Source organism: Phacochoerus africanus, chromosome 13 (genome assembly GCF_016906955.1).
Source record: "Phacochoerus africanus isolate WHEZ1 chromosome 13, ROS_Pafr_v1, whole genome shotgun sequence".
In the NCBI taxonomy this organism is placed as follows: Eukaryota; Metazoa; Chordata; class Mammalia; order Artiodactyla; family Suidae; genus Phacochoerus; species Phacochoerus africanus.
In genome coordinates, this window is record NC_062556.1 from 6,220,930 (window position 1) to 6,233,244 (window position 12,315).

The 12,315-nt window shown below is 44.2% G+C and overlaps 1 protein-coding gene across 3 annotated transcripts in view; it reads left to right on the forward strand.

The window, feature by feature from the left end:
- Positions 1–12,315, forward strand: part of MTUS2 (microtubule associated scaffold protein 2) — a 478,717-nt gene that overhangs the window by 160,771 nt on the left and 305,631 nt on the right. For all 3 annotated transcript variants that reach the window (XM_047755832.1, XM_047755833.1, XM_047755831.1), the window contains one exon: positions 2,175–2,415. In XM_047755832.1, coding sequence (XP_047611788.1) covers positions 2,175–2,415 — 241 coding nt within the window. The remainder of the gene's footprint in view (positions 1–2,174; positions 2,416–12,315) is intronic.

Here is a 12,315-nt window from a genome sequence, read left to right on the forward strand (position 1 = left end):
TTATTAATTCCTTGTGTGACTTGAGAAATTTTAGAAGTTTGAAATCATAAAGATGCTTTAGTTTGCTTTCAAAATTATTTCTCTAGAAATACTCCTTTAGAGAAGGAGAGAAAAGCCCCATTTGGGTTGAATCTGTCTGCATTTGTGACTGCAGTGAATCCTGCTCTGTCCTGTCAATAGAGATGAAAGCAAAGCATGTGAAGCTTTTTGTAGACTCTCTTGTTTTATTAAAAGTGCACAGATGAGGCATCTGAGGCATACGTCTCACCTTTGTAAAGAATTTGTTATCTTACTAGAGACAAATTACCCAACAAAATGATAGACATTGAAGCTCTTGAAAACATTAAAGTCATTTTTGAATGACAGTGGGGTGGATTTTTTTTTTTTTGCTTTTTTTTAGGGCTGTACCTGTGGCATTTGGAGGTTCCCAGGCTAGGGGTCGAATTGGAACTGCAGCAGCCGGCCTACACCACAGCCACAGCAATGCCAGATCCTTCACCCACTGAGCGAGGCCAGGGATTGAACCTGCGTCCTCATGGATGCTGGTCAGATTTATTTCTGCTGATCCACAATGGGAACTCCAACAGTGGGATGGATTTGACCCCTGGAGTCTGTCCAGTTTGAAAGAACAGAATCATTACTGACACAGAGGACACTGCAATCCTAAAATCTCAGCAGATGTAGGTTGGAAATGATACTGATTTCTTCATGGGAGCACCAGCTAAAAGCAATGAGCAATGACACCAAACATTTAGAAAGTAAAATTTAAAAAAAAAATAGAGGAAATGTGAGTATAATAGAAAAGCCGAGGGTTGATAGTAAGAGCGTAAGTAGAAAATGGTGAAAATTTTATCAGGCAGCAGATGTGGAATGTTCTTTCACAGGAATTGAATTTGCCGTGGCCTGAATTCCATCTATCTGCTCCAGCGATCATGCATATTTTATAATGTGATTATGATAAAACTTTAAAGGCCTCGTCTTTTGTTTCAATATGTCAATTTGAGGAGAGCTTTGTATCTCTTTCAACAGTCAAAGGGTATTAAATTAAGGGTTTATCGCTGCCACATCCGGGATTACAGCTTTACAGCCCCTATTAAAGAATATGGTTAAACGCCTGTGATTTCCGAAGAGATGGAGGTTTGACTTGTCGAATGTATTGTGATTTTAGAGTGGAGTTAATTAACATCTGTGTCTTTTCAAATGTAGCCTCTGGCACTATGTTTTTTTTTGTTTGTTTGGTTTTTTTTAACTTGAAATAAGATTGTGAACAGGCTTGTGAGTACAGGATTGCCTATTTAAAAGGTAGCCATCAATAGTATCCTCACCCGCCCTGTGAACCACAGCAGATTGTCACATGGTGTCACGTGATTAAATTCAGGAAAGAAGGAAACACGATCCCTTTAGTTCCCAGAGGTTTGCTGATTTCAGCCCCTGCGCTAAACGCTGTTCTAGGTGCGATGCATTCAGCAGTCCGCACGCAAGACTCTGCCCCAAACTTCCATCCTGGTGAGACTTGCTCACACATTCCTGCAGGCACCACCTCACTAGGAACGATAATCAGAGGTAGTTCACAGTCTCTCCTTTTTAATTATGGAAACAGAAGGTAGAGGCCTGAGCAAAGACGTCTTTCCATTAACTTCTCCATTCCTCCCAATAACTTTTTCTCCCTCATTAACCGTGCATAGTGTATTTCCTAAGTAGCCTAATAAAGACGTCACATCACCTGATAAAGTTCATCAACCTCACGGAAGACTAGGTCACTAGAAAAATTGTGCCTTTCCTCCTTAGCAATCATGGAACTTTCCGAATTCCATGAACATTTGCTAAATTCTCCCCTTGCATCATTGACAGTCTTTATTTATAGATTGACTTCTTGCACAAATTCCAGTGGTTTGGGGGTGATCAAATTTAAAAAGTCTTATAGAGGGGGTTCTTTTTTCTCCCAGGGAAATATAGTTTCATAAAGTGTTAGAACCAGCATAGACCTAAGAGGGCATCCAGCCGTGGTCCACTTGGAGATGAAGACGCGGGGGTCCAGTGAATGTAAGTGACGGGGGGTGGAGCGACTCCATGGTGCCCGGTGGTCGTTGCTGGCGCCATGGTGTCTGGACCGGGTTCAGCACTCGTCCTATGATGCTCGGGTCTCTGACTGAGCTTCTGGTCCCTTATCGTAGGTTGCAGAACGCCCTGGAAAAGAGGAATTTTGTTCTCCTCCCTATACTCACTATGAAGTTCCTCCAACTTTCTATCGATCGGCCATGCTCCTTAAGCCCCAGCTGGGATTGGGCGCGATGTCACGTTTACCGTCTGCCAAGAGTCGGATCCTGATCGCAAGTCAGAGGTCTTCAGCGAGCGCCATCCACCCGCCAGGAACCCTAGCGACCGCTGCCGCTCTCTACAGTTCCGACCCTGCAGGTAACCAGTGCCGCAAGGGCTGCTTTTTCCTGAAAGATTCATAAAGTGTTAGAACCAGCAGAGACCTAACCAGCATAAATCACGTAAAATGATGGTAACTAAGCATGAGTGCCTGTCCTGCCTTAAAAGATCCTTGTTCTGTTCTTCCATCTGGTTGTAGATATAGACAAGGCTCATCTCTCTGCATCTGTCATCCTCCATGTCACCTTAAAACAATGGCCCTTGTAACTACCACCTCACTTCCTGTATTTTCTCCCTTCTCTGATACATCCTATGGACTAGGGTTTAGAAACGTTTTTTTCTGTGAAGGGCCAAATAGTAAATATTTTAGGCTTTGGGGGCCATAATGGTCTGTGTTATAACTACTCAGCGAGGGAGTTCCCATCGTGGCTCCGTGGTTAAAGAATCTGACTAGGAACCATGAGGTTTTAGGTTCGATTCCTGGCCTCGCTCAGTGGATTAGGGATCCGGCGTTGCCATGAGCTGTGGTATAGCTTGCAGATGTGGCTCAGATCCCACATTGCTGTGGCTGTGGCCCTAGGCCGGTGGCTACAGCTCTGATTAGACCCCTAGCCTGGGAACCTCCATATGCCACAGGTGCAGCCCTAGGAAAGACAAAAAGACAGAAAAAAAAAAACAAAAGCAAAGACAAAACAAAACCAAAAAAACCCCTACTTAGCAACAAAATAGCCATAGACAGTACGTGAATACATGCGTCCAGCTGTGTTTTCAATTTACAATTCAATTTACAAAAGCAGATATAGGCAGGCCTTGGAGATGCTGTGGGTTCAGTTCCGGACCACACAGTGAAGCCGATACTGCAGTAAAGGGAGTTTTGGCTTCGCAGTGCATATAAAATTATGTCCACCCTGTAGTGTGGTCTGTTAAGTGTGGGGTAGCACCGTGTCTCACAGAACAATAGATATACCTTAATTAAAAACTACTAGGGACCTCTCTCAGAGTTCCCAGCGTAGCTCAGTGGTTGGTGAATCCGACTAGGAACCATGAGGTTGTGGGTTCGATCCCTGGCCTTGCTCAGTGGGTCAGGGATCCCGCGTTGCTGTGGCTGTGGTGTAGGCCGGCGGCTACAGCTCTGATTGGACCCCTAGCCTGGGAACCTCCATATGCTGCAGAAGCGGCCCAAGAAATGGCAAAAAGACAAAATAAATAAATAAATAAATAATACAAAAAATACTGGGGAGCTCTCTTGTGGTGGAGGGGAGTTCTCTCATCACTGGAGCATCTTGGGTTACTGCCGTGGCATGGGTTCAATCTCTAGCCTGGAACTTCCCATGCTGCAGGCATGGGAAAACTTTATTTATTCAAAGAAAAGAAACTTTGTTTATTCAAAGCCCTAACCATCTTCCGAGCCTTCAGCACGTCCTGGTGGTAACCTCAAAGGTGACTGATCCCAGATCCTGACAACAAACAGAGTAACAACTTAAGATTTGAAATATTGTGAGAATTACTGAAATGTGACGCAGAAGCACTAAGCGAGCAAATGCTGTTGGAAAAATGGCACCAAGAGTCTTGCTCAAGGCAGGGTCGCCACACCTTCCATTTGTAAAACATGAACTATCTGCAAAGCGCAGTTCCGTGAGGCGTGTCTGCAGCGGGCTGGACTGGGCCTGCGGGCTATGTGGTTTGTCAGAGGGACCTTCCTGCAGTCCAGCGGTGACCACGTCACACTTTTCACCTGTTCACAAATCCTTTTCTTTTTTCTTTTTTTTTCTTTTTTTTTTTTTTTTTGCTTATTAGGGCCACACCCGAGGCATAGGGAGCTCCCCAGGCTAGGGGTCTACCTGGAGCTACAGCTGCCGGCCTACGCCACAGCCACAGCAACGCCAGATCCGAGCCGCATCTGCCACCTGCACCACAGCTCACGGCAACGCTGGATCCTTACCCACTGAGCGAGTCTAGGGATCAAACCCACGTCCTCATGGACACTAAATGGGTTCCTAACCCACTGAACCACAACGGGAACTCCCTGTTCACACGTCTTGAACACCAGCTTTGTTTACAGAAGGGCCCTCCTCCCTCCTCCCGTGGCCTGTCCTGAGTTCTCTGCGCGTCTCTGTTTCCCCCTCTCCATCCATTCTTCTGCTCGTGTGGTTTCCTCTAGGTGTTACGTATTCTTTTATTATAGAAGGAATCCATACCCGCTGCAAAAATTTTTTGCATGTAGAAAAACATGCAGAAGAAAGTAATTGTCCTTATATTTTTACTTACACCTAGCCAGAGTTAATATTATGGAAATTCTTCTTCCAGTGTGTCTTTGTCTATGCATTTGTCAATAGTTGAATTAATACTGAATGTGAATTTTGGTTTTGCCTACTAACATCTTGCTGTAGGTATTGCCTGTGCCATCCATATTTCAGAGATGTTTGAATGGTAGCATCACATTCCATTTTGTTCCTTTATTTGTTAACCGAACAAATTCTGGGTACTTATTATGTGCCAGAAGTTGTAAATTGAGGACTGCAGCAGTGAACAGAGAATTCCTGCCTTCGTGCAGCTGAGTCCAATGGATGAAAGAGACAGTAAGAAAGAAAGAAAAAAAAAAAACATAATTAGAAATTGGGACACATGTTAGGAAAGCCAGGAACAGAATGTTTTGAGAAATTGCAACCAGCAGAGGGTCGTATGGATGAGACAGATGTGCTTCAGGGCGGCGGCGTGGAGGAAATTGGGAAGAATGGGCAGGGGATGGTATCAGGATTGATTTAGGGAAATTGGATTCTGCTTGTTCTACACTATTTTCAATAATGTTGCAATTTGAATCTTTATTTGTCTTCTTTCATGTAGTTTTCTTGGATAGACATTTGAAGTGTAATTGTTGGATAAAAGCAGATCCAAACATTTCTTTAAGGTTGACCTATTTTCCAGAAACCCTGGCATAGCTCTTTTCACAGTGTTTCTTGAAAGTGTTTCTTTTTGCCACAGCCTCGTCAGTATTGAGGACTGCTCTTTATCATGGCTACTATTATGACTGCGTTTCTTTTGTTACTGGTGGAAGGGAATGGTTTTTTATCTGCTGGCCGTTTAGTGAATTGTCATTTACTCAGGTAATTATTGATAGTCTTAATGGGTAGGTGTTTTCTTGGCAAGCACATCTATAAAAAATCATACTACTCTTTGACGGTTCATATTTGATGATATATGAATGTTGTGATGGACCTACCTGCTCTCATCAGAGCTGTTACACGTTAATTACATATTCAGTCACTCATTCAGCAGTTGGTACTGTTGGCCTGTTATATAGCAGTGTTGTCCTAGGCATGGGGATAAAGCAGTGGCAACAGACACAGATCCTTGGCCTGGAGGTCCCCCTGTGGCTCGGGGTGTTAAGGACCCGCTGTGAGGATGCGGGTTCAATCCCTGGCCTCACTCAGTGGGTTAAGGATCCGGCATTGCCCAGAGTGGTGGCATAGGTCTCAGATGTGGCTCCGAATTGGCATGGCTGTGTAGGCTGCAGCTGCAGCTCCGATTCAGCCCCTGGCCCGGGGACCTCCACATGCCACAGATGTAGCTGTAAAAAGGAAAAAAAAAAAAAAAAAAAAAAAAAAACCTTGACTGTATTCTAGAATTTTAGGATGGAAGTGGGAAAACGTTTTCTCTTTTTAGTAAGAAGTCACATTGTCTGTTGGGAATCATAACTAGTATTGAAGAAAATGAAACAGAGAAGGGGGAGGAGGTGGGTTGGGACAGGAAGGAGGAGCTTCTGATTTTAAATAGAGGGGTCGGAAAAGGCCTCCCTGAGAAGATGACCTTTAAGCCAGTCCCCAAAGGAGGGGAGGCAGGGAAGAGCCAGTGCAAAGGCCCTGGGGTCGCAAGGAGGCTAGAGAGGCCAGGGGCGAGCAGTTGAGGTTAGGAGCAGAGAGGTGGTTGGCCTTGAGGATTTGCGGATGCCTAAGAACCTAAGGATTCGACTCCTACTCCGAGGGAGGGACCACTGGAGGTTTGGTGGGGCAGTGTGAGCTGTGTGTTATGTTAGCCGGACCTCTCCGAGTCCAGGTGGAACGCGTGCTCTTAAGGGGACAGTGTGTCCACCTATCTCCCCTCCCTTTGCCCTGCACACTCCCAGGGCCTCAGCCCCTCCAAACCCTGATCCCCGTGTCATCAAGGCTGTGACGGGCAGCCTCTCCCTGCTGTCCTCCATCCTGTGCCCTGGCCTCCAGGCCGTGGGACTGGCAACTCTGAGGTTACCTCTCTTGCGCCCCTTCTCTAAAGGATCACATTCCCGTGCTGGTCGTTGTACAGTTTCTGAAAACATTCATTTCATGTAGTTTGTTTTGTTTTCTAATTGTCTGTGGCAGCCTGCATATCCATTAAATCTTTATGGGTAGACTTTCCTTTACGTATTCATCAAAGGTTGTTGACATCCACTGGTGTTTGTCGTAGCTAATAAACACTTTCCCTTTTGGGGTTTCCGTTTCAGACTACTTAGGTAATGGTTGCTTGGGGGGTTTTGTTATTGTTTTAAGAATCCTTTTTTTTCCCTGGCTGTGCCTGTGGCATGTGGAGGTTCCCTGGGCCAGGGATCAAACCTGCACCACGGCAGTGAATGACCCGAGCCACAGCGGTGGCAATGCTGGATCCATAACCCGCTGAGCCACCAGGAAACTCTAAGGATCCTTTTTAAATGCTTCTGTCTGTGGTTGCATTTTGTGTGCAGTTCGCGTGCAGTTTTGTGTCTGGCATCACATGGTTAGCAGATCAGGATTCTCCATTGCTCTTAGCTTGGTTACTCTCCTGCCTTTATTTTGCGTGGTCACATGAGGCTCTGAGCAGCATCATGGTGACACGTGAGAGCTGGAGCCCCAGTACTGTACCCTATAATTTAGCTCACGCTGCCAACTGGAAGTGCTGCCCACCTTCTGAATCCTAAGTCCTGCTTTGATACGTGAGCTGCATGCACTGTATTTTTTCCACTTCTCAGGGAAGGAACCTTATAGATCTCCTACAGGCAAGTAAACCGGGGACTTAAATTTGGGGTGAATTCCTGTTGTTTCTGCTCCTGCCTTGGCTCTGCGAGTGCCATTTGGTGCATCATGGCTTTAAAGTGACCTGAAAAAACCAGATATGCAGTCAAGACACACTTCCCCACGAAGCAGATCCTCCCTCGGGTCCTATGGTGGTTCTGCGGTGTAAACGAATTTTCTGGCCTGAGACCCTTAAAGTGTCACATATCTTAATGGGACCATGTCTCCTGCAAGATAAACTTAAGCCTTCCTTCCTTACCTTAGCTTATTTACATAACTGTCCTTATTTCTTACATAATTCATGTGGGTTTTTTTTTTTTTTTTGGTCTTTTGAGGTCTGCACCTGCGGCACATGGAGGTTCCCAGGCTAGGGGTCCAATCGGAGCTGTAGCCGCTGGCCTACGCCACAGCCACAGCGACGCCAGATCTGAGCCGCATCTGCGACCTACACCACAGCTCACAGCAACTCCGGATCCTTAACCCACTGAGCGAAGCCAGGGATCGAACCTGCAACCTGATGGTTCCTAGTCGGGGTCGTTAACTGCTGAGCCACAACGGGAACTCCAATTTCTGTGGTTTTGTATACAGTGCTTTCTGACTCCACAGTCATGCAGAACCCTCTGAGGTTTTGCTGTCATCAGGCCTGGGTCTGAAACTCAAGATGCTGTTTAGATGCTCCGAGTACAGGAGCTGGACAGTTAGCTCCCTGTAGGTGGACATAGAGCCTGTGTCCGTGAAGCCTCAGGTTGTACATAGAAATGGTCTGTTGCTAGATCCTTTACCTCGAAAGAGTCGAAAGGCAGTGCTCCTCTGTACTTTTCTTTACTGCCTTTTCAGTAGATGTATGTTCGTTTTATGTTCCTTCTCATGGCCTCATGCATCCTGTTAAAAATGTTCATGTCTAGAGTGCCCAGCATACCAGGATGTCATTTGTATTCATGGAAATTAAATAAACCCAGTGTTGCTGAAAGCAGGACGTTATTGTGTCAGCCAGTGTACCCTGAAAGAACTATAATATTTTTTGATAGGAATAGTTAAAGTGTCACAACAGAAGTTTTTTAAAGACTAGATGGGAAGAATACTTTATTCTTTTTTTTTTGTAAGATTTTTATTTTTTCTGTTATAGTTGACTTACAGTGTTCTGTCAATTTCTGCTGTACGTCGTCCTTTATTCTATAAATAACCAGAGAGGTTCAGGCAGAGAAGAGATGTTGGGTCAGTACTTCTCAACTTATATTCAGTGTTTTTTAATGTCTTTTTTTTTATTACTCGAATGAATTTATCACCTCTGTAGTTGTACAATGATCATAACAATCCGATTTCACAGGATTTCCATCCCACAACCCAAGCACATCCCCCCGCCCCCCACCCTGTCTCCTCTGGAGACCAAAAGTTTTTCAATGTCTGTGAGTCAGCATCTGTTCTGCAAAGAAGTTCATTGTGTCCTTTTTTCAGATTCTGCATGTCAGTGAAAGCATTTGATGTTGGTGTCTCATTGTCTGGCTGACTTCACTTAGCATGATAATTTCTCGGTCCATCCAGGTTGCTAAAAATGCCGGTATTTCGTTCTTCTTAATGGCTGAGTGATATTTCATGGTGTATATGTACCACATCTTCTTGATCCACTCCTCTGTCGATGGACATTTAGGTTGTTTCCGTGTCTTGGCTATTGTACATAGTGCTGGAGTGAACACTGGAGTACATGTGTCTTTTCTCTGGATAGATGCCCAGGAGTGGGATTGCTGGATCTGTTTTTAGTTTTCGGAGGAATCTCGATACTGTTTTCCACAGTGGTTGCACCAATTTACATTCCCACCAACAGTGTAATAGGGTTCCCTTTTCTCCACACCCTCTCCAGCACTTACTGTTTGTAGACTCTTTGAGGACGGCCATTCTGGCTGGTGTAAGGTGGTACCTCGTCATGGTTTTGATTTGCGTTTCTCTAAGAATGAGTGAGGCTGCACATCTTTTCATGTGTTTCTCGGCCATCTGTATGTCTCCTTTGGAGAATTGTCTGTTTAGATCTTCTGCTCATTTTTTGATGGTTTTGTTTTTTTGTTTGTTTTTTGTTTTGTTTTTGGTATGGAGCTGCAGAAGGTGTTTATAAATTTTGGAGATTAATCCCTTGTCAGTTGATTCATTTGCAAAGATTTTTTCCCATTCTGTGGGTTGTCTTTTCATTTTGTTTAGGGCTTCCTTTGCTGTACAGAAACTTTGAAGTTTGATTAGGTCCCATTTGTTTATTTTTGTTTTTATTGTCAATACTCTTAAGAGGTGAATCTGAGAAGATGTTGCTGTGGTTTGTGTCAGAGAGTGTTTGGCCTGTTTTCCTGTTAGAGTTTTATACTACCTGGTCTTATATCTAGGTCTTTCATCCATGTGGAGTTTCTTTTTGTGTATGGTGTTAGGGAGTGTTCTAATTTCATTCTTTCCCATGGGGCTGTCCAGTTTTCCCAGCACCACTTATTGAACAAGCTGTCTTTTCTCCATTATATATTCTTGCCTCCTTTGTCATAGATTAGTTGGCTGTAGGTGCATGGGTTGAATTCTGGGCTTTCTATCCTGTTCCACTGATTTATATTTCTGTCTTTGTGCCAGTACCATATGGTTTTGATGACTCTTGCTTTGTACTATAGTCTGAAGTCTGGGAGCCTGATTTCTCCAGCTCCATTTTTCTTCTTGAGGATGTCTTTGGCTATTCTGGGTCTTTTGTGCTTCCAAACAAACTTGAAAATATTTTGTTTGAGTTCTGTGAAAAATGTCCTTGGTAATTTGGTAGGGATTGCATTGAATCTGTACATTGCCTTAGGTAGTATAGTCATTTTGATAATATTAACTCTTCCAATCCAAGAGCTTGGTATGTCTTTCCATCTATTTGTGTCATCTTTGATTTGCTTCATCAGTGTCTTATAGTTTTCAGAGGACAGGACTTTTGTCTCTTTAGGTTATATTCAGTTTTGTTATGAATTCTGCTTATTGAAATAAAGTCTATTTTAGAGTTCAACATACTGTCTAAACTTGCCTCTTTGGTAGTTTTTTTCAAAAGGCAGGTCGAGTCCTATCAGATTTTAAAATGTAGACACTTAAGTCAATGCAACCTATGTCAAAGGACAGGTCAACTTGATCGGAAACCTTAAAACGCAAGCACAGTAGTAATTGTTGAAACGTCTGAATGGTCACCATAGTGTCAGAAATTTAGCAAAATGTAGCATATGCTCAGATTTTCTAAAGGAAGCATTTCGGTGACAGTATTATTTTTCACTTATGGTGTTTGCCTTCTTGGTGTCAAAGCCGATAATAGCTCTGAACCTTCTGATTGGTTTTAGAAGACCAGTTTGCATGGCTAATGAATTCAGTGCCTGTGAAATCCTTTGCCCCCGCCACACACCTCATGGCAGCAGGCCCTCCCCCATCCGAGCAGAGCTCAGGGATGCAAAGAGGGAGGCCCATTCAGGAGAACCAGTGCCGCCCTGGCTCCCTGCACAGCACTGTGTCCTGTTAATGGAAGGTGTTCCTGGAGGAGGAACAGCACAGGGCAGCTTGGGAGCTGGCCGCTCGGGGCTTGATGTGGGAGCTGGGCCTAGGAGAATTCAGGGATGGACCCAGCCAAACCCGGAGGCCCTGCAGGAAGAGTATGGCAGAGGCGTGGACGTTTGCAGCTTCTTTAGGGAAGAGGGACTAGTTCTGTCTCCGTCCCTGAGGCAGAACCCGATGAATATGTTGGGGCCGGATTGTGAAGGGCCTTCACTGCCAAGCTAAGTCTGGAGGGAATGTTTTGTTTTTGTTTTTCGGTAGGGAATTGGAAATGGTAGGTTTTGATTTGTTTTAGTCGAACCTGCAACATGTGGAAGTTCCCGGAACGAGGATCAAATCCGAGTTGCAGCCGTGACCCATGCCAGATCCTTAACCCACTGCACTGGGCTGGGGATTGAACTCGTACCTTTGCAGCAACCCGAGCTGCTGCAGAGACAGCACTCGTATCCTTAACCCACTGTGCTATAGGGAGGACTTCCTAGATCCTTTTCTAAAAATTAAAAAATTTAAAAATGTTTTAATATAAGTAGAGTAGATTTCCAATGTTGTGTTAGTTTGTGGTGTTCAGCAAAGTGATTCAGATACAGATACATATATTTTTCAGATTCTTATCATTATAGGTTATTACATAATATTGAATATAGTTCCCTGTGCTGTACAGTGGGTCTTTGTTGTTTAGCTACTGTCTTTAGGTTTTTGAATGGAAAAACTGATGGTTTTATACTTTGAAGAGATAGTTATGAGCGGCAGCGTGGATTACATCACCTTTAGGAGGCCAGGGAGGCTAGGGAGGAAACTAGTATTGTAGTTTAAGCATGAGATACTAATGATGATATACTTTTACATCTTTTCTAGATTTTTCTTCCATTTTTTAAAAGTTTTATTGACGTAGAGCTGATTTACAAGGTTGGGATCATTTCTGCTGTACAACAGAGTGACACAGTGACACATGTACACACATCCATTCTCTCTCAGATCCTTTTCCCATGTAGATGATCACAGAATCCTGGGTAGAGGCCCCTGTGCTGTAAAAGAGGCCTATGTTGGCCAGTCATTCCATATAGCACACTGCATATGCCAGTCTCAACCCCCCAGTCCACCCCTCCCACCCCACCCTCCCCGTCGCCTGTCCCCTTTGGTAACCAGAAGTTTGTTTTCAGGGTATGTGAGTCTGTTTCTGTTCTGCAATAAGTTCATTTGTATCTTTTTGGGGGGTTTGTTTTTAGATTCCATGTATAAGTGATATCATATGTTTTTTGTCTTTCACTCTCTTAACTTCACTTAGCGTGACAATCTCCAGGTCCAGCCATGTAGCTGCAAATGCCATTATTTCTTTCCTTTTAATGGCTGAGTAATATTCCATTGTGTAGATGTGCCACATCTT